Source organism: Musa acuminata, chromosome BXJ3-3 (genome assembly GCF_036884655.1).
Source record: "Musa acuminata AAA Group cultivar baxijiao chromosome BXJ3-3, Cavendish_Baxijiao_AAA, whole genome shotgun sequence".
Taxonomy (NCBI): Eukaryota; Viridiplantae; Streptophyta; class Magnoliopsida; order Zingiberales; family Musaceae; genus Musa; species Musa acuminata.
Window position 1 is genome coordinate 34,619,841 of NC_088351.1, and position 25,988 is coordinate 34,645,828.

General features: G+C 41.7%; 4 protein-coding genes and 1 non-coding gene across 7 annotated transcripts; 2 read left to right on the plus strand and 3 right to left on the minus strand.

Annotated features, from left to right (window-relative positions):
• Positions 1-779: 779 nt before the first annotated feature.
• Positions 780-9,384, plus strand: LOC135633443 (PWWP domain-containing protein 1-like). Of its 2 annotated transcripts, XM_065142893.1 has the most exons (3): positions 780-2,112; positions 6,746-7,707; positions 7,816-9,384. In XM_065142893.1, exons 1-3 carry the CDS (start codon positions 1,014-1,016, stop codon positions 9,187-9,189), a joined length of 3,435 nt encoding a protein of 1,144 aa, XP_064998965.1. In that variant the 5' UTR covers positions 780-1,013; the 3' UTR covers positions 9,190-9,384. The 2 variants fall into 2 exon arrangements, with proteins under 2 accessions (XP_064998965.1, XP_064998964.1); XM_065142892.1 differs by having other exon boundaries at positions 6,746-9,384.
• Positions 9,385-10,451: 1,067 nt separating this feature from the next.
• Positions 10,452-10,522, minus strand: TRNAG-CCC (transfer RNA glycine (anticodon CCC)). The gene has a single exon. It is a non-coding gene; the product is annotated as a tRNA-Gly (tRNA).
• Positions 10,523-11,693: 1,171 nt separating this feature from the next.
• Positions 11,694-14,348, minus strand: LOC103978968 (small ribosomal subunit protein eS4z). Its single transcript, XM_009394942.3, has 5 exons — positions 14,233-14,348; positions 13,300-13,377; positions 13,024-13,204; positions 12,733-12,830; positions 11,694-12,321 (listed from the first exon to the last, which is right to left on the minus strand). The coding sequence occupies exons 1-5, from the start codon at positions 14,233-14,235 to the stop codon at positions 11,884-11,886; spliced, it is 798 nt and encodes a 265-aa protein (XP_009393217.2). The 5' UTR covers positions 14,236-14,348; the 3' UTR covers positions 11,694-11,883.
• Positions 14,349-15,547: 1,199 nt separating this feature from the next.
• Positions 15,548-18,076, minus strand: LOC135633436 (small ribosomal subunit protein eS21). 2 transcript variants are annotated; one of them, XM_065142878.1, is made up of 4 exons: positions 18,029-18,076; positions 17,481-17,582; positions 17,239-17,371; positions 15,548-15,765 (listed from the first exon to the last, which is right to left on the minus strand). In XM_065142878.1, exons 2-4 carry the CDS (start codon positions 17,528-17,530, stop codon positions 15,700-15,702), a joined length of 249 nt encoding a protein of 82 aa, XP_064998950.1. In that variant the 5' UTR covers positions 17,531-17,582; positions 18,029-18,076; the 3' UTR covers positions 15,548-15,699. The 2 variants fall into 2 exon arrangements, with proteins under 2 accessions (XP_064998950.1, XP_064998951.1); XM_065142879.1 differs by having other exon boundaries at positions 18,017-18,059.
• Positions 18,077-25,004: 6,928 nt separating this feature from the next.
• On the plus strand, positions 25,005-25,710 carry LOC135634315 (rapid alkalinization factor-like). The gene has a single exon (XM_065144701.1). It carries the CDS (start codon positions 25,135-25,137, stop codon positions 25,501-25,503), a length of 369 nt encoding a protein of 122 aa, XP_065000773.1. The 5' UTR covers positions 25,005-25,134; the 3' UTR covers positions 25,504-25,710.
• The last annotated feature ends 278 nt before the right edge of the window (positions 25,711-25,988 follow it).

Genomic DNA, 25,988 nt, shown 5'->3' on the forward strand with positions numbered 1-25,988 from the left:
GCTTCCCCTGCTCCCTCCTTTTCCCTTTCCGAACATTCGTGCACCGCATGGTTCCCAGGAGAACCCGAATTGCATCGAAAGTTTCGATCATGGTTCCCCACCACCTAAAACCATTCCATCCCCTTCGAACAGACCAACAGAAGATGCCCTGCAGACCCCTCCAGATTGCCCAACTCCTAATCCTGAAACCTCGAAACCCAATGCTCTCCTGCATCAACATGTTTCGAGCTAAATTTCTCCTACATCAGCTGACCGCAATGCTGTAACTTTGGTGATGATGAAGAAGTGTCAGCTGATAAACGCTATACCAATGCCCGAATACGTTGTCGGCCTCCGCGTTGCAGAAGAGGATAGACTTTTAGATTGTGAATCTGTGTCTTTGAACATAGATGCGCTAGCATGTATATAAACCATTACTTCTTAATTCGATGACATTAATAAATATAATCCATGAAAGGAAGTTTTATTGTTTTAAAATTTGTTTAATAATTACTACTTATTGTTGTGGTAAATAACCTGGGAGCCGTGGTTTCGGAGTCGACGTGGCTCGGTTCGGGTCTGGACGACGGGGATTTCTGCGGGACGTCCCTCGAGCCCGTGGGGTCGGTCCGGTGCGATGGTCCGATCGGGACGGGGTCGTCTTCTCCTCCGGGCTGGGACTCCTCGTCACCGTTGGATGATATCACCACGAAATTTGAGAGACCCTTATCACCGTTGGATGGCTTCGCAGGCCTTCCCCTGATGGTCTTACCCACCGCCACACTATATACGATCCCATGTCATGTGAGAAGCGCATCGTCGCACACCCTTTCCCAATCCTTCTCCGTTCCTTTCTCTTGCTCTAGGGTTTCCTGTCGCCTCCTTCTTCCCGGTGATCGATTCTGGCTGTTTTCTACGTCGATCGAGGGTATGCTCTTCGATCTTGGACGCATAGGGTTTGTCTACGCCGTCGCCGTCGCCGCCGCCGATCGATCGATTCCTAGGGCTTCGGTGGTTCCTGCGCCGCTCTCGTCATGATCTCTGTCATGAGCGAGCGGGAGATCGACCGTGGTTCCGCCGCTGCCTCCTTCGGGATGGGAAATCCACAGGAAGGGCCTGCAAGTGATGAGGCGGCGGCTGATGGAGTCGGCCGTGGTTCACGTGAATCTAGGGTTCCGATGGAGCTCGACCCGGTGGAGCGAAAAATCGAGGTCGATAGTATGGTTCTCGAGCGTGGCGAAGCGGATCTTTCTCGATCTCCCAAGGACGCTCCCGGAGGTGAGGACGCGGCGATGGATGAGGCTAGGGTTCCTGAATCTGATGTCGCCGAAGGGGTTTCTGCTTCTGCTGGTGCTGGAGCGATGCTCATGATGGCAGATCCGGAGGGAGGTAGTGATTTCGATGAGGGCTTGCTGTCGGATGAGGTTTCGGTCTCGAATGGTGCTACGATTCTCCAAGGGGCTGTTGGAAACTGGATGAATGGGTTCGAGCTGGGTGACATGGTGTGGGGGAAGGTAAAATCGCACCCGTGGTGGCCTGGTCATATCTTCAACGAAGCGTTTGCTTCAGCTTCTGTCAGGAGGACGAAAAAAGAAGGCCATTTTTTGGTGGCCTTCTTCGGGGACAGTAGCTACGGATGGTTTGAACCTGCTGAGCTTGTCCCTTTCGATCCCCACTACGAGGAGAAGTCTAAGCAGACCACCTTGCGGCCGTTTGTCAAGGCTGTCGAAGAGGCAGTTGATGAGGCAAGCCGGAGAGAGGCTCTTGCTCTGACCTGCTACTGCCGAAACCCATTCAATTTCCAGCCTGCTCGTGTACCCGGATATTTTTATGTTGATGTTCCAGGGTTTGAGCTCGGGGGAATTTACTCATTAAAGCAAGTCAATAGCGCGAGAGACAAGTTTGTACCTGGCATGGCGCTCTCCTTTCTGCAACAAACAGCTACGAGTCCTTTAGCAGATGACCCTGCTTGCATAGATCGGATGAGAAATGTTGCGATGATGCTTGCTTACCGGAGAGCAGTGTTTGAGGAGTTTGATGAGACATATGCACAGGCATTTGGTGTGGAGCCAGTGCGCCCATCTCGACGCACTGGGGCTATGCCAGATCAGCTCGAAAGATTTGCCCCCCGAGGTATTAATCACTGCATGCCTTTATGTTGTGCTTTTATGTTGCCACTGGGATATGATTTGTATTTAAATTTGTATAAATGCATAATACTGGTAAACTCAATCTTTGACCGACCAGTTAATTTATTTGTGAGGTTGTTTATCATTTGTTCTTTTAAGTATATTTTGTTTTGGAATATAGTAGATGCATTGGAATGCTTGACTTGGTTCTACTTTCTTTCATTATCATGTTTCAATTGTGATCCAACTCTCTATATGTTCATATGCCATTAGGTTGATGCTCTGATGTAATATGACCTATATTGATAGATATCATTGTTCAAAGTTTTATAGCAACACCCTTTATGTTAGGACAGTAATTTTCCTGAACTTATTGTCAATTATGTAGATTTCAGATTCAAAGTAGATATATACTTCATAATTTTTTGAATGTAAGGATGCAAAAGAGGTGTGAAAACCAAACTAGGATTGAAAGTAGCTTGTATATTCTGATTGTCAATAATGTCCTTTTTAGGGTTAATTACTATCTTAGGCTCTACACAAGTCAAGCTAGAGCTTTCATTTGGATTTAGATATACTGGTATGGGGATCCCATGGTGAACATAGTCCATGTGGTTGTTGCCTCATTTTACTCCTTTCTGCTAATTTGTTGAAGCAAGTTAATCTCACACTTTTTTCTTCATTGCTTCCATATTCTTTGATCATACTTGATTTATGTCATTTTACATAATACTGTATATCTTAATTTTTCTATTAAACCCATGCCTATCAAATTGGTTTTCTGTAAATAATGCTCCATGTCCTTTGGACGAGCAAACCAGTAAAAAGCCAAAGTAATAAAGAAGGAATTTTATTTGAATATTTCCTCAAGTCAGAAAAGTTTTGTGCTTCATTTTCTGATTAAAGGTCCAATCTCCCCTCTTCTTTTTACTTCAATACGTTATAACTATTGTAGGATGAGTTACTAAATTTCTGTTTTTACATACGCATAAAAATTATTGCTGCATAAATGTTGCAAATTTACCATGCCAGCATGATTTTATTGTTGTTGACTAGAATTTGTCTCTTTGATATTTGAGTTAATGCATTATCTGCATTATGCTACTCTAGTTTTTGTATAGACCATGTGTGCTGCATTGACACATCTGATCCCGTGAATATGGTTCGGCCTTTGTTTGACAGCACAATACAGTTTGTAATGATTTATTATTAATCTGGTGATTTTGGAACTACTAGAACTCTCTACCTTTTATTTTTCTATAACATGATGAGTTTGAGATTGCATAACAATGATATTTTATAAACTGATTTTCTTCGTGATATTGTTTTGAAATAGTTTTTCTTCTTTTTTTATGGATGCAGTTTACTTATCACTACGTAAGACATTGATAGTATTAGTTTTGTATATCCTGGAATTGGGAAAAAAGAGGTTTTCACAAATGACAAGTCTGGATTTAAAATTGCAGATGTAAATCTACAAAATTATGAATGTAACTTAGCTATCACAAATTAAAGTTCAGTTAACACTTCCTAACTTGATGATGCATTTGCGTGGCCAGAACCTCCGCCAAGCTGTTGTGTTCTTATGCATCTGATTGATCCTTTTCTAAGACTCCCATCAGATAATTTTCTTTTAATGGTAACATGTAAAATTTGCTGCGTATTGACTTAAAGTTCCTGGTGAACATCTTTTACCAAAGTCCACTGAAATTATAACTATTAGACAAGACTGGCAAACTTTTGAATTCAAAACCTTAAGTGTATAGGTTGATGATGTTCAGAAATCCTATTTCTGGATGGGTTTCAGATTGGTTTCTTTTTGAAGTCACCGACTTTGATAGAATGCTGTCAGATCTAAGATGTCACAGACTAATGTGTGTGTTTTATATGGGTCCAAGTATTTATATTCGTCATCTAGCTTTTTAGTTCCGGTAATTGCTGGAGACCCAACAAATTACCCTGTTCCTCCTTTGTGTCCAGGCCTGCCTGCCTTTGGCTAATGCTTATCGTCTAGAGTGTTGTTATTGGACGTGGGCTCATATCTCTCTCCCCAACTATTTGTTAATGGTCACCCCAATGTTTCTTAAGACGATGTTGTATCTGTTGAGAGGAGTCAGAGATGGTGTTCGATCTTTACATTATTATATTGTTAATCTGATCAATCTAATTTAAAATAGTAGGAACTGGTTCATCCGAGGCCCACTATCAAACTTAAATAATTATTTCGGCAATTGATCCTACCAAGCCTCCACTTAATTAAAGTACAGTTTTACTTTTAGATGAACACGTCACATCTGGCAACAATATTCTAATTTGATCCAGTAATTCTATTCTAATTTGATCTATTCTTTACTCATGTAGAAAGTGATTACACTTTCAATCCTCCTATGATAAGGACAATTTACTGGTAGCTTGTATGCAGTGCCAGTTCCCTACTAAATCTCTAATTCGTGAAGAGTTTTCATTTGTGGTACGTGTTTAGACAGACATGAGACTGATACATTGTGTACGTGAGCAGTACATGTAAGAGACGTGACACAGATTAGGCTGGGTCTCGGGTATTGTGACATGTCTTTGTCAGAATTTTCATAAATGTAAAGGATGATGCCGGTATTCAGGATTCTTTTGTGATCCATTGTTGTGGTGGTTATCTGAGTATGGCCTAGTTAGATTGATAAGTATGGTCTCTATAAGTTGGCACATTAGTTTTCATCATCTAATATCGAGTGCAATAAATGTATAGGCATGAGTGTGTTGTGGAGATTAAATATCGACAAGAGGTTTCTTGCTAGTCACGTTATTGGAATATGTAATTTTAAGTTTAAAATTTGACGAAATCAGTGTTATCTATAGAAGTACATTATTCTGTAATTAGGGTCCTTTTACTGTAGTAGGACAATATTATACTGGTGAGGCCCAGTTGTAAGAAAAATGTTGCACAAGGAATACTGACTCAAGAAACAGGGGCACGAAGAATTTATTGTGATACATCAATAATCGAAAAAAAAAAGGGTTTAAAGACCATGGCTTATCCAAGGACAACTATGTTTAAAGAACTGAAATGATTTATTTGCAGTCATGACTGCCATAGTTTTGTTGTCTAATCTGAGGTGGCCTTCAGTCAGGAGTTATTTAGGCTCTTCTATTAGCGGGTGTCGCACCAGTTGACCCAATATCTTTTAAGTGATGCACGGTACCAACTTCTCGTCCGTATTACTTAGTGCCTGCCCATGTTTTTGTTTTTAGACTTATGATATCCTTTACCAACCATTTCGAAAGACTGGAACAGTATCCTGCTTTATATATTAGTGACATGATTGATTGGATTATTGTTGGGAAAAGGGGAGAAAGAAAAAGTGGGAACTTTGATTTCTTCTCGTGCTTTATTACGATGTTTTGTGTAGATCTGGATATGGATTCCAATTTCCTGTACCAAGTCGGTATTTTAGCTTCTATCTTCGTTTTCTTTGGGATCTGAACCAAACTGCTGAACCTTTTCACAAGAGAATAATCTGCATTGATACTTCTTGTCGTCGGTCGCGCTTCCTCGTAGATGACTTGCAGCTGTACTCTGTAAAGGACAAATGATGTTTCTCCCCGTCACCAGTTGAAGTGTGCTTGTGGTTTATTGGTAATTGGCAATAAAGTAAGGATCTCAGTGCTGGCCACCTGTCTCTTATCAAGGCGTGCCTTGGCTCACTGGTTAGAGTTGGGCGTTGTTTGTCGCGTCAGTCTATCTAATTTAGAGAGAGGTGTCATTTGCATAGAAATTTTGAACCAGAGCCGTAGGTTGTTTGCCTGTTTAGCACGGGCTAGATCTGTTCCGATAGAGGTTAATAGCTGTACGAAGGCGTTTTGGAGGTTAACGTGTTTACTTTAAAAAAGGTTGGAAAATTATTTATTTCCAGTTAGTTGCTAACTCTCTGAAATCGTACCAACAGCGTTGAAGGTGCACTGGCTTTTTGCATCGTACCAGTTGAACAATCCTCTAATAATCTATAACATGTCAGCAACATAAATGGCCCTTCATGCCTAGGCCGCCCCTGCTGTCTATTTAGACCCTGCTCCCCCATTTGATTCACAACATGTCATGTACTTGGACACAGGATTGAGGGAGTATTTGAAATGTATCGTCTCATATAGTGTTGCTTTCCGGTTCATGATGACTCTTTTGCTAGAGTCTGGGAAAGCTGCCTTCGTCGGCAACCTTTCACGATACATTCGCCAGCATTCATGGGTCGTTCAAGTTTTTTATTTCTCTTGTTTCATATTCCTCCGGTGTCATGTATCTTTACATGCCCATCACACGCACAATCGAGCAGTAGCGGTCAGAGTACAACCACAGGTGGCCCCTCTTCTATGCTGGCATCAAGTTATGTTGTCCCCGTTTCTTTGCTTGTGCTCCGCATCTTTAAAACCATATAGACTGTAGTTACTTGGATTAACCATCTTGGGTTACACCTTAGTTGTTCGGATGCATGTGATGTTTCACATTGTCATCTGTCACATATTACATTTGTTTAAACATTCAGTATGTCTTTATTCAATATTTTTAATTATGGTATCATCTGTCACATATTACTCTCTCATCGCTGTCACATTACTGCTTACCTGTGTTATTTACGATTATTTTCCAGCGGCTCCTCTGAGCGGTCCACTGGTGCTGCCAGAGCCGTTGCGCCACAAGAAAAGCTCCTCCCATAAGCTCGTACACAAAGCCGCCAAGGTCCCGTCAGCCAAGAAGAACAAGTACGTACTCAAGCGAAGGGACGAACGAGAGCCCGCGAGCGCCAGCGTCGGCCCCCCGAAGCCCTCTTTGCCGGATGTTCCATCGCCCGTTCAATCCCACCGCAACCACTACAACCTCTTCCCTGCCCAGCAGCATCAACAGACGCCCGCCCATCACGCCCCGCACGCCAACCCGACCCTCGTCTTCCAGGATGCCTCGTGCCCGCCGGCCTCGGCTCCGGGCGGCACCAGCCTCGGCGACTACGTGCTACAGAAGAGAGCTCCTGCTGGCGCCGCCGATGAGAAGCCGCCACCGCAAACTTCTCAAGATGGATCGGTCTCGGAGCAGACAGCCTTACCGGCGGCCGCGGACGCACCCGCTATTAGACAAGTATTCGATGAAGGGAGGTTGAAAACCGAGCCACCGAGACAGTTGAGTGAGATCGCACACAGAAAACTAGACCCTACCGTCAGCGGCGCTGCTTATTCAAGTGCTGATGCTAAACCCGGGTATGGGCCGGGGTCGTTGGCACTCCGACCTTCACAAGTTGGTGGAATCATGAAGGAGAAGAAGATCAAGAAGCGCCTGCGTGAGGATGGTAGCTCTGCTGAATCCGGTGTCACCGGCCAGGCGAAAAAGAAGAAGAAGAAAAAGAAGGTACAGAGCAGTGAGATCGGCGTACCAGATCATGTGAAAGCGTCTACGATTGAGGATCTTTATAGGAGATCAGCAGCGGCCAAGCCCGTCAGCATGGAGCCGGAGTTGCCGAGAAGGGAAGATGAAGTTGCACCCACCACGGAACCCTCTGCTGTGGCTGTTCGACATCCCGACATCGACTTGAGCTTACGTGATCTGCAACTCCCGGAGCTGGTGAGCGACTTGCAAGAGCTAGCGCTATATCCTTTCTATGGGATCGACCGTGATGCCCCCTGGGTAGCGCTTCATGTCTTCCTCAATTTCCGTTCTTTGGTCTATCAGAAAAGCTTGGGCCTTCCACCGGCCAGCGAGGCCGACGCGCCGGAGGTCCCAGCCGTTAAACCATCAGCTGCTTTGCCACCGCCGCAGGAGCCTGTTGCAGGAAGTGCTGTGGTTGCTCCGGCAAAGGTGACGAACGAGGAGACGGCGCCAACCTCCGTCTCTAAACCACCGAAAGCCAGTTCCAGGCCTGATGATCCCACTGTCGCCGGACGCAAACGAACCCCATCTGATCGACAGGAGGAGATGAGCGCTAAGCGGCAGAAGAAGCTGGACAAGCTCAAAGCTTTGGCTGGTGAAAAGAAGGCAGCCATCGGCCACAAGGGGCTCGAGGGCCCGCAGCGGGGGCAGAAAGACCCCGTCGCCGCGACGACGTCTGCGGCTGCGTCAGCGGGGCCGGCGAAGCCCAACGACAGGGCGGCGGAGCCTGTCAAGAAACAAGAGCCGCCGCCGCCGCCTCGGCTGCCCTCTCCGACCACCCTCGTGATGAAGTTCCCGCTGAGGACGACGCTGCCTTCCGTGGCTTCCCTGAAGGCAAAATTCGCCCGGTTCGGGCCGCTGGAGCTCTCCGGGACCCGCGTGTACTGGAAATCCTACACTTGCAAGGTGGTGTACAAGTTCAAGCCGGACGCCGAAGCCGCACTCAACCACGCGAGGAGCAACCAGATGTTCGGCCAGGTGAAGGTCTACTACTATCTCCGCGACGCCGACGCGCTGGCGCCCGAGCCATCCTCTGATGCTGTCGGGCAGAGGTCGGAGTCGCGCCTCGCCGAGAGTAACCAATTCAGACCTGGAAGCGGGGCAGGCGTCGGCGTCTCATTCGGTCCGTCGAGGCCTCCGTTGAATCTGACCCAAAAGCCCGCGGGGCAGCCGAAATCTATTCTAAAGAAGCCCAGCGACGAGGCAGCACCGAGCGGAGGTGGAAGAGAAGCTCCCCGCGTAAAATTCATGTTGGACACTGTTGATGGTAAGGCCGAACTGCCTGCGACAGTGGTGGTCGCCGGCAACAACAACGATGTCCGGAGCAGTGCAGATACCTCCTCCGCAGTAGATCCCGTCATCGGCAAGGCTCCCAGGTCAGTTAGTTTTCTTCCGCCACCGTCTTCGAGTCGCCCACTCATACCGTATCCTCCGAGAGCAGACAGCCCTTACATTCCTCCGCCACCTGCCTCCCTCGGCGTGGCGGAGAGGGTGCTTCCGCCGCCCCGTCCGCAACGTAATCTCAATGGGGTTGAAGAAGAATCGGGATCCAGCGAGCAAAGAGGGAACGCGAACAAGGCATTCGCCGACCAAATGCTGAGCCTCCTGTTTAGGTGTAGGGATATCGTGAGGAACGTCAAATCGTCTCTAGGCTACGTTCCCTACCACCAGCTATAGGAGCGTTGCTTGTTTAGATGATGCAGCTTCTCCGTTTAACGTGCGACGGATTTAGTCGTACTCTTGTGGGGGGATTAAAGCTTCCACTGTTATTTCTATAGACGTTCTGTTGTTTTGCTTGTGTCTGTTGACGGTGTCGTGGCAGTAAAATAACACAACAATCCCATGTCTTGCCGGTGCTGACGTTGAGTTGGAGATTTTGCTTCACTGTTTGCTTCCCCAAAAGGTACTCCAAATGCTAATAATATGTTCCAAACAACCACAGTAAGAAGAGAGAAACACCACCACAATGTAGTCAGTCCACTTCAACATTATTTTTTCTGTAAAATATGAAATAATAATTCGTTCGAATATATCGGATGAGATTTTAAATTTTAAATTTTAATTTTTTTTCTTTGATAAATAAATCCGGTACATTATCAACTGATCAATATTTAAAATTTAAAAATATATCTGATGAGGGTGATAATTATGATAAGACTTGCGTGACACCCGTTGATGCCCGGCTCCCATGCCGGACTGACAACGCGTAGCTGACACAGGTTGTAATGTCAATGGAGGCCCATTAACGATCGCTCAGGCTCGATCCCGCACGTCACGCCAACAGCGATGTCAGACGTCATCAGAAAGTACAATCCTACCCCCTGCGAGCAGGCACATCAGGTAACACCGAACTCCCCTATAAAGATCCTTGCATTCTAAACAGAAAGAGGGGACTTTGACAATCAATGTCTAACTTAACCATCAGAGGAGTCGGGTCAAGTATCTCGACCCGACCTGCGTGCAGGGACGAAGGCGAAGCAACCCTCTCCGGGCGCGTCGGCAAGGAGCCCCTTCCTGAAGGAAACGACGATCCGTCATCCGGACCCGATTAACCATCAGAGGAGTCGGGTCAAGTATCTCGACCCGACCTGCGTGCAGGGACGAAGGCGAAGCACCCCTCTCCGGGCGCGTCGGCAAGGAGCCCCTTCCTAAAGGAAACGATGATCCGTCATCCGGACCCGAACCGAGCCACGTCGACCCCGAGGCTACGACCAATAAATTATTTACACCAACAATATCTAGAGTAATATAAGAAGCCAAAAATACACAAATATATCTAATGATATTTTAAATTTTAATTAAATGAATTGATATATCGGAAAAGATTTTGGCCTTTTAATATTTAGTAAATGGATGTAGTTTTTCTTGTAGTAATATAAAAGCCCCCCCTAAAGTATGTCAAAATGTATTCGTTTTTCTTTATAGTTAACGAATAAAGATGCGCATCCGGGGAATCGAACCCCGGTCAGTACCGTGGGAGGGTACTATGATACCACTACACCAGATGCGCCGTTGTGTTAAGGCGATTCTAAAACATTATTTCATCAATGAAACCATTAAATCTCGCAATAGTTAATCATCGAAAGAGTACAAAGAGGAAGAAATCATCAAAGAGAACGAGAACACATGAGGGGAAAAGGACCCAGATTTCCGACAAGAAAACATAACATCATCACACAACTGCACAATAAGGATGAAATTTCGTACAGAAACTTGCTGGATACATCGAAAATAATTTTTTGGGGGAGCAAACACCAAACTGGCAAAAGCTACAGGACTAGCGAAAGAGCTTGAATGTCCAAAAAGAGTGATCTGAGTTGATGTGCTGGACTAGCGGAAGGGAATCCGCCCAGACTACAAGGTAGGAGAGGTTGAGTCGGGCGGCTTGTTTGAGCCCACCCAGCACTGAAAGTGCTTCAGCCATCGGCGGGGAATCGGTATTATAGGAACATCCACCCTCGGCTCTAATACCGCCGCCCCCTTCGTCCCTCGGCGTAAAGCCGCCACCTTGCGTCGGACGAATCATCGCATTCTAATTTAGAGTGAGGAGAAGCTCCCTGTGCTGTGTGACTGAGTCATCGTGCCATTCGCCTCAGGCGTTTTAGGGGTAAGGGAGTTATTCGTGTCGATAACTGTCCTGTAGCAGAGGTGATGCGATAATTGCCAAAGCAGAACAAAAGATATCAGTAGGTAAGGAAGCTGCAAATGCATAATAAACCTATTAGGATGTTAATCATAGAAGAAGAGGTGAATTAGTGATATACTATTTTTAATCGATTATAAAACTAATTATACTAAAAAGAGAAGGATTAATTAGTATTATAACGTTTTTAATCAATTTACATTTTAATTTAAAATTAATATATATTAAAAACTTGATTGATAAATAAGTAAAAAAAATAAGTCAATTTACAATGATCCGATCTCGTAAAAGTCCATTCGTTAGCAATATTAAGCTTAGTTAGTCTCTTCATTTATATTTACCTTCTTAATGATGTAATCATAAATCACATTATAGTTTGTTGAGATGCAAGTCCTGTTATTTCTAATATCTGCCATCTGTTGCACCAGAATCAAGAAATAACAGGAAAATGGTTTCTAAAGAGCATCACACCACTGTGTTTCGTGAGCTTTCACCAAATGATGATCATGACACAACTAATTCTTGAGGAGACCAAATATAAATAAATTTATAATTCAACTAGTTCTTTGATGATGCCAAATAAAAATGCCAAGATCCTGCAGTAAGAACAGGGTGGTGAACTTCAAGAAAACCCTCATCAGGAAACTACATGTCAGAATTATGATAAGAATTGTATCTTCTACTCAAAATCTCCAAGAACAAGATTCTGATGGGTGCAGAGCATAGGATTAAGCAGTGGCAGTTACATTAGCAGCAGCCAAGCGCTTTCTTGCCTCCTCAATGATGCTGAGCTTGATACCCTTGCCCTTGGGAAGAGACACCCATGGCTTAGTCCCCTTACCGATGGTGAAGACATTGCCCAAGCGAGTCGCAAACTCATGCCCAGTAGCATCTTGGATGTGGATGGTCTCAAAACTCCCCTTGTGCTTCTCCCTGTTCTTAATCACGCCAACACGACCGGTGTTTCTTCCGCCTGTCACCATCACAACATTTCCGACATCGAACTTGATGAAGTCTACAATCTTGTTGGTTTCCAGATCAAGCTTGATGGTGTCATTGGCCTTGATGAGAGGGTCGGGGTAGCGAATGGTACGACCATCGTAGGTGTTTAAATAGGGGATGCCCTTCTGTCCAAACTGGACAGAGCGAACCTTGCAGAGCTTAAACTGTATAGGAAAAAAAAAAACTTTTTATCATCATGGAAGATGCAATAATCAGCACAAATGATCACATATTCGCTTCTCTAAAGACATTGTCCATCCATAGAACATGACAATGCTTTTATCTGCATAGCACTGCTGCTAATGTTCGTTGTGTTTTAGTAGTTATTGAACAAAAACATTCAGCATTTCGCTATATGCATGGATCTTCAAAATACTAGCAAATGTGATTATTATAATAATGTAACAACACCAGAGGAGCTAATGAGACGGTATGACTAATCCTAGACAGATCATTTTCTCATCTAGTTGAAAGCTTAATCAATCCAAAACTTGATAACTGATAATCAAACATCATCAGTATTTTAAAGCAAGTAAAACAAAAAATGACCATCTAAAGAAACAGTTTCTAAATACCTTTGCCTCTTCATCCCTTATGGAATGGAGACGGAAGCGTCCCTTGGTGTCATACAGGAGGCGGAAGTTTTCATTTGTCTTGGGAATTGAGACAACATCTGAAAATATAATGCCATGTAACAAAATCAAATTTAGTCCCTGAAATACATGTATATGCATACATATATGCATAGAGGCAGTTGCATATAACCAAAATTAATTTAGGCATTTCACAATTTTGGTATAAAATCAAGTCACCGAAAAGAAAAAAAAAACTAAGCATGTCTTATCAAACGAGGGTGAATTGCATACCCATGAAACCAGCTGGGTAAGTTTTGTCAGTCCTGACTTTTCCATCCACCATTACATGGCGTTGCATCAGAATAGCAATGACTTCACGATATGTAAGTGCGTATTTCAGTTTGTTTCTTAATATAAGAATCAAGGGCAAGCATTCCCTGGCTTTATGAGGGCCAGATGATGGTTTGGGAGCCTAATAGGTAACCAAATTTAGTTGTCAAAACAACAGTTGAAACAACTAAAAAAAGGTGCAACAGATAGTATCAGAATGTAAATATTTCGACTCACAAAGGCTCCACCAAGCTTGTCCAGCATCCAATGCTTGGGGGCATTGAGCCTCTTCAGATGTTTCTTTAATCCCCTGGCCTAAAGAGGAAACAACAAGTCAAGCAAGCAAAAAAGAGTGATCTATAACATATGATGAACAAGATGGCAGATATAACCAAGTAGTTGGTTCTGGAAATTTTAGTGCATCAGGAGCTCACACAGATATTGACAACTATAAGAATGAAATAGTGGTCTCATAGAACAATCGAACTGATATTTCTTGCCTTCAGAAGACCACATGGAAAAACAAAGCAAAGGGAAGAAGACAGCATAAACATCCACAGATAACTTATATATTTCCAAGAACTACATTTATCATCTTCACGTATAGTAATCAATACGAGATAGGTAGCTGGAAACTTGAGAAACCATCCAAGATTTGATTTTTCATCAGGTACTATCTTTGCATTATATCAGAATGATAAGAAGCAACGGAAGATAAAACAAAGCTACCAACTTGCAACTAAACCAAAACATAAAAAGAGCTGACGAAGCCATGCTCTCAGACACCATGACAATTTTGCTATGGATCTTTGATATCTTCAACTTATGATAATTTTGCTCATCTGATCGTTGCCGATGGTCGCGTGTCATAATCTTCGCTTATGTAATGAAAAATCAAACCTAACCCATCTCGTTCGCTACATGAAAACTAGGAGGAAGAAACATACCGATCATTAAAAAGATCGACTTTCTTCCACAGCAAGAGACGATTAAGAGGTAAGAAAGCCGAAAAAACAATGGGTTATACGATCATCCACGAACGAACAATCTAAACCATAGGCTCGATGCGCACGCCAACAGGAGCAAGCAACTCATCGAGACGCGATAACCAAGAGAAACAAAGAAAGAGAAGAGGCATGCATCAGAAACTTGGGTTGAGTAGAGACGAACCATCTTTTTCGGATGTCGGCCTCCTGTTTGCGCACCTCCTCCTCGAGAACTCGGAAGCGTCGAGGGGAGCCTTTAAATTACCGAAGCCGAGAGAGAAACCCTAGCGCGGACTCGCGATCGCTACTAAACGTGTCTTTCCGCAATTACCACTGTACCCTTATTTGTCGATCAGCTTTGGTCTGGTCTGGTCCGGTCCGGTCCGACCCGGGTTAATTAATAAACGAAATTCTTGAAAAAAAACTCCCTATTTTTGCGATTCTAACGTGGCATCTTTTCTTGGATTAAAATATTATTTTATCCGCCGTTAGTCCCCCATTGGCCTCTCATTGTTCTCACTTCCCGACACATGCAATTGTTAGCCCCTACTCTTTGCCTTATCATATATACCTCTTTTCTTCATACATCTTATGTTAGTTTCAGTCGAACTTGCTCTTACGCGTCTCACCCTCATCGTCCTTGCTCATAGTTAGCAAAGAAGGCACAGGCGAAAAAAGCTATAGGCGCAAAGATGGAAGGGTTCGATAAGACAAAAAAAAGAAAAGTTAAGATGACAACAATTAACAATTATCTATGCTATATATGAGAACGATAAGAGTGAAACATAAGAGGGGTTCGACAATGATGGTAAGAATAAATTTGATGAGAGTTAATCGGATTTGACGATGATGCTTAGTGAAGACAGTGGCTACAAAAGATAATATCATTATTAAAAAAATTATCAGAAATTTTAAAAAAATGAATACTTTTTAAAATAAATATTTTATCTTTATATTTTACTGCCTTAGCAATCGTGATATAAACATCAAATTAGTTCGTTGCCAAATGGGCTAATTATATATTCTTATACATGTAAAAATATCCTTGTACATTGATGATTTATTGTTTTCTCTCTTTATTACATGTTGACACGTACGTGGATATTATCCATGTCGATTTGAACTCACAGCAAGACAACCCATGTTTGATACCCTCCTATGCTCCATCGTCGGCAGAGCTTGAGATTCGTGCACGTGTGATCGACCCTTGAGTCATGAATAAGAAGATTTGAATTATGTTTCGGTAGAAGAAAGTGATAATGATCATTTATATAATTAGAGATATAATAATTATAATATAACAATAAGACTAAGATGAGTTGACTACATTAGACTCAAATAGTTGAATTCAAGGATTTTTGAATCAGACCATGTCAAGAAGAAACCAAGTTAGGCTTGATGTCAAAATCAGACTCAAACTTGCCACTTGAGGTAATTCTGAGCCTCATTAACCATATCAAGATCAATGACAGAAAAAGAATCAATAGCAAGCTACTGAATGACAATGCTGGAAAAACCTGAGCAGAAATAATAGCTCAATCCAGTCAAATACAATTAAAGCATCTAATTGGGGACTAAAATGTCATCAGAAACTAAAGTAACTTCATCACTCGGATCAAACATGTAGAATTTTCCCCGTCACAAGTGATTTCTACTGTTGTCTGACTTCGGCCTTCTTCTTCTGCCAAAGCCTATCCAGAGAACTATCAGCATCACCCTGTACAAGAGGCCAAACGCAAAATAAGATTCGCACATGTACCAAGAGCTAAGTTTTGTCATAAGCTTAAGTACATCGAGGAATTAGCAGAATTTAAAAAACAAGAGTAATACAATTCAGGAACAAGTAACTTCCAGCTACACCAAAAGTGTGACTAAGGATTAAGCTAAGAATCATTTTTATTGTTTTCTATGTTGGAATTAAATTTACCGAAATCTTAAGATAGTAACATGCTTCTTCCAATAATGATTGTTCAGTTTCCATCAAACTGTTCATCCAAAGATAAATATTGCTTGGACCAACTCAGATACATATCTCCATTACAGAGCACCAGAAGTTTCAGAACAAACACAAACATCACAAGGACATGATAGCAATAATTATAAACTGTCACAAGAAAAAAAAGTGAGTTTTCTTTTTCCGATGATTTATGCAGTATGTATAAATAAGCCACTTCTGACATGCATCGATCAATCTTCATGCAAGTTCCTGATTTCTTCAGTCTTTCTCGAATTATTCAGAATCAGCAGAAAAAAAATCCAGAGATGAGGTTCAGTACTAAAGGTACAAGTGCTAAAAAAGAGGAAGAAATGAATATCCAACGAATCATCCAACTGCAATGAAAAGAAGATCATGAACACACCATCAACCCCCAGTTCAATAAAAAATAACGTATCCCTATGGCAAATTTTCAGGTGGCGAAAGCTCTCCCGTAAGGCAATTCCTGCCTCCCAATTTTCGTTTACTTTTCTTAAATTAGGTACAAGTGATGAAAGTAAGATGAGGCAGTAGAATCATTAATAAATTTAAAGCTTCTATGTAGGTTTTGTGGAACTCATCCCCTGTTCAGTTTTATTTTTTAAAATAGTCTTCTTTTTCGAATATAGATCTGTTGCGTATGCTATAAAACAGAGATCCCAAGAATCCACAACTTTACAAAAGACAGATTGTATGTCACAAGATCAACTAAAAAAATAGTCAAACTATTGCAATTCCATGTAATAAAAATTAAGATAACAATTTTTTTATTTTGTCTTACATTTTTCAAAATGAAAAACCATTGATCTTATATTTATGTTGGTACATTCTATTTCTGCTTGTAATTAAATTTAGACGAAAAACAAATAATGAATCTCTTTCTCTTAATTATGAAAAACGGCAAAATTATTTTCAGGATTTTAGGTGTTTAAAGGTGGAAAAGATGTGGAGGAATTAAATCCATATTCTTCAGCATTTCCCAGTAGAACATAACATGTAAAATGCAAGAAATAAAGTAACAATTGAGCCTACTACTAGTCATGATAATGTGCCCATTATAGCAAACAGCAAGCACAGATGTTTAGTGGGAAGGAGTACGAATAGCCTAACATTTTTTCTTAGCAAAACGGCACCATATCAATTATCACATAAGCAACATATGATTCCAGAAAGCATACATACTGACACCAGAAACCTCAACGAGAGAAGACAGACCTGAGCCCGGATAAATCCAGAAAGTGCAAATGTGGTGAACTGGCCCGTGTACACGCCACTCTCATCCAAATGCCCGATATTAATCTGGACCGACGCGTGGTCCTTAGCAGTAATGAGCCTGTTCGTAGCAGAACTACAACAGCAACATCACGGAGATTGAGCATCAAAGACATTATATCAAGGTCAATGACAGAACAGTACATAGAAGACAGAAGCCCCTAATTGAGTTGGGAGATGTTTACCATTTCCTCGGGATGTACAGATCGGTCATCTCACCAGCTTCGTTCTGCATTTTGTGAGTGGATTCGCTTGCCTATTGATGTACAGAACGATGGAAAGATCACCTAAAATACAAAGATATGTCAGGGAAAGTAATTCCGATTGACCATGTGACTGCTATACATCAAAATTATGATTACACGCAAGAAAAAATAAGCAAACACGATTTTAGACCCAAAAAATCCAAAATCAGCAACACTTTCGAGAGAAAGTACTCCAATAACATAAAACAAATTCAAATATAAGTCGCCTAAAGATACGATTGTTGAACTTCTACTTCATAAAAAACGACAAGGACAACAGCAGAGCATCAAAAGCAACGAATCATAGTTGAATCATCGGGCAACGCTTGAACTGATATAAAAAAGGGCGACCCAGTTCACAGGTGAACATAAACCGCAAAAAAAATCGGGAGAAATAAAACATGCCGCCTTCAAATCATACAGAAAGTTCGAATCTTTGGAACTAACTCAAGCGGAATCGAAGCGTAACTCTTGACCTGGAGGAGTACCTGCAAGGAGACGAAAGCGAAGCAAAGCTGCGTCAGTGCAGAAGGGCGATTAAGAGCTATATAGAAACGCCAACCCTAGTAAGCGCACGTGCAACTTTACACTTCTCACGTGATATGAACCGAGTTATTGGGAGCCATGATCTGACCGACCCGTTTGGTTCGGTAACCGGTCCGATTTATTTGAACCGAGCCTTCGATTTCGGTTCGAGTTGGAATCCACGAACCCAAGTCCAGCATCGACTTTGAGGCTTGGTTTAGTATAAACTTGGCCTCGTTTCATCACTCTCGTCGCCTCCATCGCCGACCTCTCGACCTCTCCCTCCCCGGCAATCGCTTGCTAAACCTTCATCCACCACCAAGAGTCAGTATCACCGCACGACTCTACCAATCTCCAACCAAACGTGTATCGATGAACTCACTCGCCAACTGCTCGACGAAATGCCTGGCCAAACGTGCATCATTGACTCTCATGTAAACTCGCAAGTGTTTCTTTCGATTTATTCTTAGTTTTTTTACAGCATTTTCTACTTACAATCAGTTAATTCACAAGACAATTTATTTTCTCATTCAACATAGAATGTTCATGTTCATTCCAAGTAAACTCGAGAAGGATTAAACTGGCCAATGCACTCATAGCTTGAGATAAGGTCAAACACTCTTTTCTTATACAATATATCCCATCCCTAGGAAAATGAATCAGAATGTGTAATCATAAGTTCATCAGAACTGATAAAGTTCCCACTTTAGCAAATTTTGAATGTGCAAAAATGGGCACAACACTATAATATTTAGTATCTAGTGCACCATGCATCTTCCAGACTCCCTCAATAAACTTAATTCATCACAGGAGAAAACTTATTTGGAGTAAAGACATGCTCTCCGATGTGATTGCATTAGTGTGAGAGGTAGTCAGAGTCAATTGGTTGGTCTCTGTGTGGGAGAATCTAAAATCATTTACTGTGCTCAATTGAACATGATTGATGATTTCTGAAAGAAACCAGTGCTCCCAACAAGCTGAATAAATATCATTTATGACTTTAATAGCTCCTTCAGAATTAGAACAAACCAGTATCTCTTTGTCCTCCTGATATTGTGATGAGACTTTTTTCACCTCCTATCAAGTGTTCTTTCTTTGAGGGAAGAAGGTGGCTTTCATGGGAGACTAGAGGTAAAAAGGAGAAGAGAGGAGAGCAGAAAGGAATTCTAGAGAGAAATTGAAGGCCATTAAATGCTAAATGACTCATTCTCTAATGTAGTCATTGTTTTACCTAACTAGATTGCAAGTAGCTCAAAATCAACAAGCGTTCTTGTCTGTATCACTATATTGCTTTGCTCAGAAGAAGATAAGAAACAGGGAGATGAATATCACGATAGCAAGATAAAGGCAACTCTATGTTGTGTCAATATTTTGTCATGGTACCATCTTATGTGTTCGCATGATTGTTGACACATCACCAAGCAGATTTGATAGGTGAGTCTTCTGTCAGTGAACCATAGATGATATGGAGAGACAAAACCTAGAAGCCTACTCCTTTGTCATTGTTCTCAATCTGAATCTATTTTTCTGACATATTACTAGATCATACAGGAATAGCATATTCTTGTTAGCAGTTCTTCTGTGCAGGCACATCTTTGATGATCTGTGCTGGTTTCTGTCTCTGTTTGTCTAGAACTCATACATTTGAAGTATAAAAGGTCTGATCTGATCAGTAATGCTAGTGTAAAACAGTGACAGTTGGATTTAGGATGACCTAACTTTCATATATTTTGCGAAAAGAAGGGAGAAAAAAATGCTGGATCTGGTGATATCTCCACTCAACTGCAGTTCCTTCACATAAAACCTTCAAGATGCTGATTTAAATTTATTGTCAAAATAAGCATGAAAGTTCATAGCCAGTGCAACTGCTGAAGGACCTTTTTTGGTTCCATGTGAGTCAATAGTGTCCTAATGCAGGCAAATGCTTGAGCATTGCTAAAAAGCCCTCTTACTTGCATCTATGTACTATTCTCATTGATGTCTGGTTAAGTGGAAGATCACTGTTTGTTTGGAATTCATTATTTATGAACTACAGTAACTCTCAAGTGCATAGACTTGACGAGATCCCATTAGAAATGCAAAGCTTACAATGATAGCTTGGCTGGATAAAGTTGCCAGCCATCTGCTTAGATGTATCAAGTCAGACTGACTCATTCTTGCATTACTTTATGTCTTACATACCTAAAAGTAATGCATCTTTTGCTTGCCTTCTTCTCGCTTAATTTATTTGACTTTCTTGTTTCAGTAGTTACATATAATATTTTAACACTGTGATGCTGTTTTCTTCTTGTAGACCTACCCAGAGAGAAGAAGAAACAAGTAGAAGAAATCTTCACTGGCCAATGTTGATTTGACTTGTTCAGACTCCGAGTAGCCAAGCTATGATCAAACCGAATGGGTAGAATTCCATATCAGGTGATAGCTGCCCCTTGATATTTTGCTTTGGAACATTTGAAGGTCCTGGAATTTATGGGTTTTATCCTCTTTCAGAATTAAATCAGTGTTTACTCCATTCATAGTTCTTGATATTTTTCTACAGTGCATATTGATTTGTTTATTCTGCCTTTTATGCATTTGCTTGACATCTTGCATTTTGAACTTTCCTTTGAAAATACTATAAATCTCTAATCTTTGGTTAACATGCATATTTTAATTTCTTTATTCCAGCTTATTTCCTTGAAAAAGCTCATATTTTTTGGTTTTCCTAGATGAAGCCCTTTTTTGCAAAATGGCTGCATAGTGTCTCTTATGCCTTGTGCCAACCAAAATGTCTTCTTTGATAGCCACCATTGATGTTGGGTTTCTTATTGGTTTTTCATTATCATTTTTTCACAATTGCTTACTACAGATATTAGAAGGATTTTCAATAAAGAAAGATCTAAATTTTAGGTTTATTGGAAAAAAAAAATGAAGATTTGTTGTCAATCAATTGTTTGAAATGGGTTGAAACCTTTTTAATTTTCACCAGATCCTCCAAAATCTCATACAAAATTTTCTATGATACCTCAAAATTTAATAAGATGATTGATAATATTGGTAGGATTTGAAGTGATTGAAGCTCGATAATGGTGTTTTTAAAAATAGTTATGATATTTTTAATTCAATAACAAAAAATACTTAAAATATTGGAATACCAAGTTAAGTTACTGAAGATGGTTATGTACTAAACCCATTTACCAAAGGTTTAGGACTCAAAACTTCATATGATAATTTTATACATAAAATATTAGCTTGATGGTGGCGTACCAAACTCACTTATTAAAAATTGAGGGATGGAAACATCATTTAACATATTTAATACCTAAAATATTGGTCTTGGGATGGTTTATTAGACTCACTTATCAATGGTTAAGGGTTTGAAACATCATCAGATATATTTTTACACTTAAGACATTGGTTTGATAGTGGTGTATCGGATCCACTTGGTAGAGATTGAGAGTTCAAAATCACATTCGATATATTTTTATGCTTTAAACATTGATCTCACCCATCAATGATTAAGAGTTTAAAACATCATCCAACATAATTTTACACCTTAAAACATCGATATGGTGATGAGGTATGCAAATGAGTAGAAGACAGTAAGCTACTAAAAAGGTTTGTAGTAAAGATAAGATGATCAAAGTAAATGCAAACCAGAGAAGATGAGAGTTTATAGTGGTTCGGTCAATCGTGATCTACATCCACTCCTCTGATTCCTCTTCCGTCGAGGCCACCGGCATCCGTTAACGATCTTCCTTTACTAGGCGATGATCAATCTCCTTCTTACACCCCTCTTCTCCTTTTACTGGGTTTAGGAGAACCCTTACAAGCACTCACTCTCCTCTTTTAAACAGAATTCTAATACTTAAGCTAGAGGAGGGAAATTCTAGAGATTGCAATAACGTTTTCTCTCTTTTAATCTCTTTGTGCTTGTATATTTTACCCAGGGATGGGAGGGGTATTTATAGGCTCCAAACCAGTTTGAATTCCGAGCTCAAAACTGTCATCTCCCGGAATTTCGGGGTCTGGCGGTTGCACCGCCTGACTGGGGCAGTTGCACTGCCTGGCAGAGCTCGGAGACTGAGCCTCTGGGCGGTGCCATCGCTTGTCAGGGGCGGTTGCACCGCTTGGCAGAGCTCGGAGACTGAGCCTCTAGGCGGTGCCACCGCTTGACAAGGGCGGTTGCACCGCCCAGTCTCGCTCGAAGACTGAGCCCAGGCAGTGCCACTGCTTGCCTGGGGCGGTTGCACCGCCCAGCTTTCCTAGGAGACCCTTTCTTGGGCGGTGTCACCGTCTAGTAGGAATTATAGTCCGAATGGGTTGATCCATTCGGCTCAATTTGGATCTATCAAGGGCCCAATTGTCCCTAGATTAAGTTAATGGGATCACCTCCCATTCATAACTTAATCTACATGCTAACTACGACAATTCTTAAGACATTTACTACAGCTTGTTCCGGTGCGTCAATCGCTTCTTCCGGCGAACATCCGACGAACCTCCGACGATGCTCCAACGGACTTCCGGCAAACTCCTGGACTTGCGACGTGATCATAGTCTTTGACTCCGGCTCAACTCTTGCTGCATGTCTTACCTTCATCGTAGTTAATCCTGCACACTTAAAACAAAACTTCGATCGAGACAATTAATCATAAGCAATTAACTAAGTTGTCCGGCATGTCATTGGTCCCTCGACGCTTCGTCCGATTCTTCGGCGCATCGTCCTCTCCTGCGACCTATTGCCCAATCGGCCAGTTGACTCTGCAACTCCGATATCCTTGGCGCAATACCCGCTCTTCTTGGCCCGATGCCCAAGTCCACGGCCTGAAGTCTTCTGTCGATACGTCGACCGATCCATCAGCCCGACATCCAATCTTCTAACATGTTCCTCCAGCATTATTTTTCCTGCTTTAATTGTTTCATCCTGATCGAAGCATCCTGCGTCACTCAAAACGCAGATTAAAATATAAACACATATCAAGTGGTTTTATCATCAAAATACGAGATTCAACGGTTTTCATCGTTTTTTCTAAAAAAATAAATAAATAAATACTATAGCCAATTTTTGTTTAGATTAGTTTATGTTGGTTTGGTTGATGAGTCGATCTAGACTAAGTGTATCTCGATGAAAAATCCAATATTATTGGTTGTCACAAGGATATTTTTTTTATTCAACAATGCAAAAGAGACAATCTGTAGGCATTCTGAAAACATGAAATTTGACATGGGAAAGTCCATAAATCTGTGGTGTTTTTTCGGAAAATTTACCTCGTAATTTTCTTCTTCAATTTTTCTGGGGGCTTAAGGGTGCAGAACGGTCCCTTTCTATCAACGCTGACTGATTAGATTAGGTTTGGAAGGTTCAAACTGATGAAACATTCTACCTGATTATGTCAAATGTCATCATCACATGTGAATGATTGCGTTAGGTGGATTGTTTTGACGACCAATTCCAATGTCTAATGTATCATTCAAAGTTGCAGTGCATTTTTTTCAGAAAATAGCAGCTCATATTCCTCGCTTGATAGCAGAGATGGAGTCAAGAACCTTCTTTTTTACTTGGTTGTGTTTGGAAGAAAGAAATCATGAAGTCTTCCAGAGAGAGAGAGAGAGAGAGAGAGAGAGAGAGAGAGTTGGTTGTGTTTGGAAGAAAGAAATCATGAAGTTTTCCACAGAGAGAGAAAGGGAGAGAAGAATTTGGACAGCTGGTGATGATGATTGGATCGAAAGGGATTTGGGGACGCGCAAAAGCAGCCGACCCTTATTTTTAAGTGTATGCTTTGCGATGAACTGTTCATTCCGCGTTATTGACGTGATTATTTTATTGTGATGTTGATTACTGGTGTTAACGATATGAATCGATTGGACGAATCGTGTCGAGGTTCTAATAGTTTATAATGATGTAATGTTGGTGGTCGGAACGAACTTTGATCTCATTTATAATGATCTAAGATTTTGATCTCATTTTTTAGTCGAACGTGTATGTATCAATCGTAGAGTCTATTATGACCAAAGGAGTCGAGATCATGATGACTATGGGAGGATTCCTAGCCATCATGAAGCATGTAATCACCATTTGGTTGTCATCCGGTTAGAATAATCTTTGAGATCTAACTCAAAATTTTATTTCTTAACTAGTCTCCGCCTGCACCTCACGTAGAAGTATAGGTATAAGTAATTGGGGAGGAGAGGGGACAATCGACATTGTCCGCGAGTACACGGAGGCATAGGCAATAAGGGGAGGGGGGTAGCTAACAAGAGCTGTGATCAATCATAGTAAACGAGGCTACCAAGCGTAAGACAAAATATAGTCGATCAACAAGATAAAGGTACGACAAAGTGTGACAGAGAGCGATGATACACAAAAGCAAATCATTTCTAAAATAAGAGATGCTTAGAAAAAAAATTTAAAATTAATTTTTTTCGAAAAGTCGTCGTTGAATTTACCAAACTCTAAGAGTGATGTATTTGAAGTGTACTATTTTCTGCTATACTATTTCATCCGTTTATGAGTATTTGAAGCGTACATTTATACTCTCGAGGCAATATTAGGTGAATGTGGACCCCTGCAAATTGGATTCTTTCCCTCTCAATAAGTCTTCTTTTGAACTTTCAAAGGTGCTCGTTAAAGCCACCGCGTTGAGGTGGCAATTTCTTGGACGGAACAGTAAGAGAATAATAGGTGGTGGAAAACAGCGGTAGTGTCCTCTTTTTATTTATTTCTCTTTCTATTGTCTTCTCACAATCATAGTTACTCAATAAAAATATAAGTCAATTTTGATGGCTATTTCCAACTTTTTATTTTTATTTTTATGATCAAAATAGATAGTTAATCGAAGCATTCAATCATGAGAAATATGATATCCATATTTATTTATGTTGTCACCACCTAACCACTGTCCTTTTAATCCCCCACCACCGTCTCCTTCCTCTAATCCATTGCCCACTCTCTAAGTTTGTTAGGACGGAGAGAAAGAGAGAGAGAGAGAGAGAGAGAGAGAGAGAGAGAGAGTCGCTATTAATATCGAGGAAGCTTTTGCGGGAGGGAGACTGTCAAGAGGTTTTTTTTATTTCTCTCGGTGGCGGAAGAATGGCGAAGCTGATGCAAAGGTTGGTCCTTTTGGCCGCCCTCCTCCTCCTCGTCGCGGCAGCTGGCCTCACCCCCGCCGCCGCCGCGGCGGACGGAGGAGCTGGAGGGGACCTTCCACTGGGCTGGATCCCGTCCCTCTCCGGCTGCCGCGGCAGCATCGCGGAGTGCCTCGCGGGCGAGGAGTTTGACCTGGGATCCGAGGTGAGCCGCCGCTTCCTGGCTACCTCCAGCTACATCAGCTACGGCGCGCTCAAGCGCGACACCGTGCCCTGCTCCCGACGCGGCGCCTCTTACTACAACTGCCGCCCCGGCGCCCAGGCCAACCCCTACTCTCGCAGCTGCTCCGCCATCACCCAGTGCCGAGGTTAAAGAGGGGGATCATGCAGATCTCGGCTCCAATCCGAGGAAATACCCATTTTTAGGAAGGAAAAGTGACGAATTTGGTATGTTGTCTTGGTGGTTCTGTTCTGAGTCTTAAATAATTGTTATTGTTATTGATGATACTGCTGTTGTTATATTGGTGTTGTAAACAAGACTCGTATGTGATTCGTGTAAAAAGACTTCCTCTCCTTCTAATGCACTCCTTATTAAAAAAAAAAAAGGTCTTTTTTTTCTGGATAAAAGGATGATTCAGACTTAGATGTGGTTGTTTTATTGAAGATTTGATAGTTAATGGTTTATGCACTTCTTGCTGCTGCATGATCATGTCTATGAGGAAAACAAATTTGATACTTTTTCTATAATTGAGGCATTCTGCCTTGCTCATTCGTAGGGTTTTTGCTAAGTTTTCTCTTTATCTGCAAGAGAAAAAAGAGGAACGATTGATTAAAGCTAGTCTATTTTCTGACAAAAGC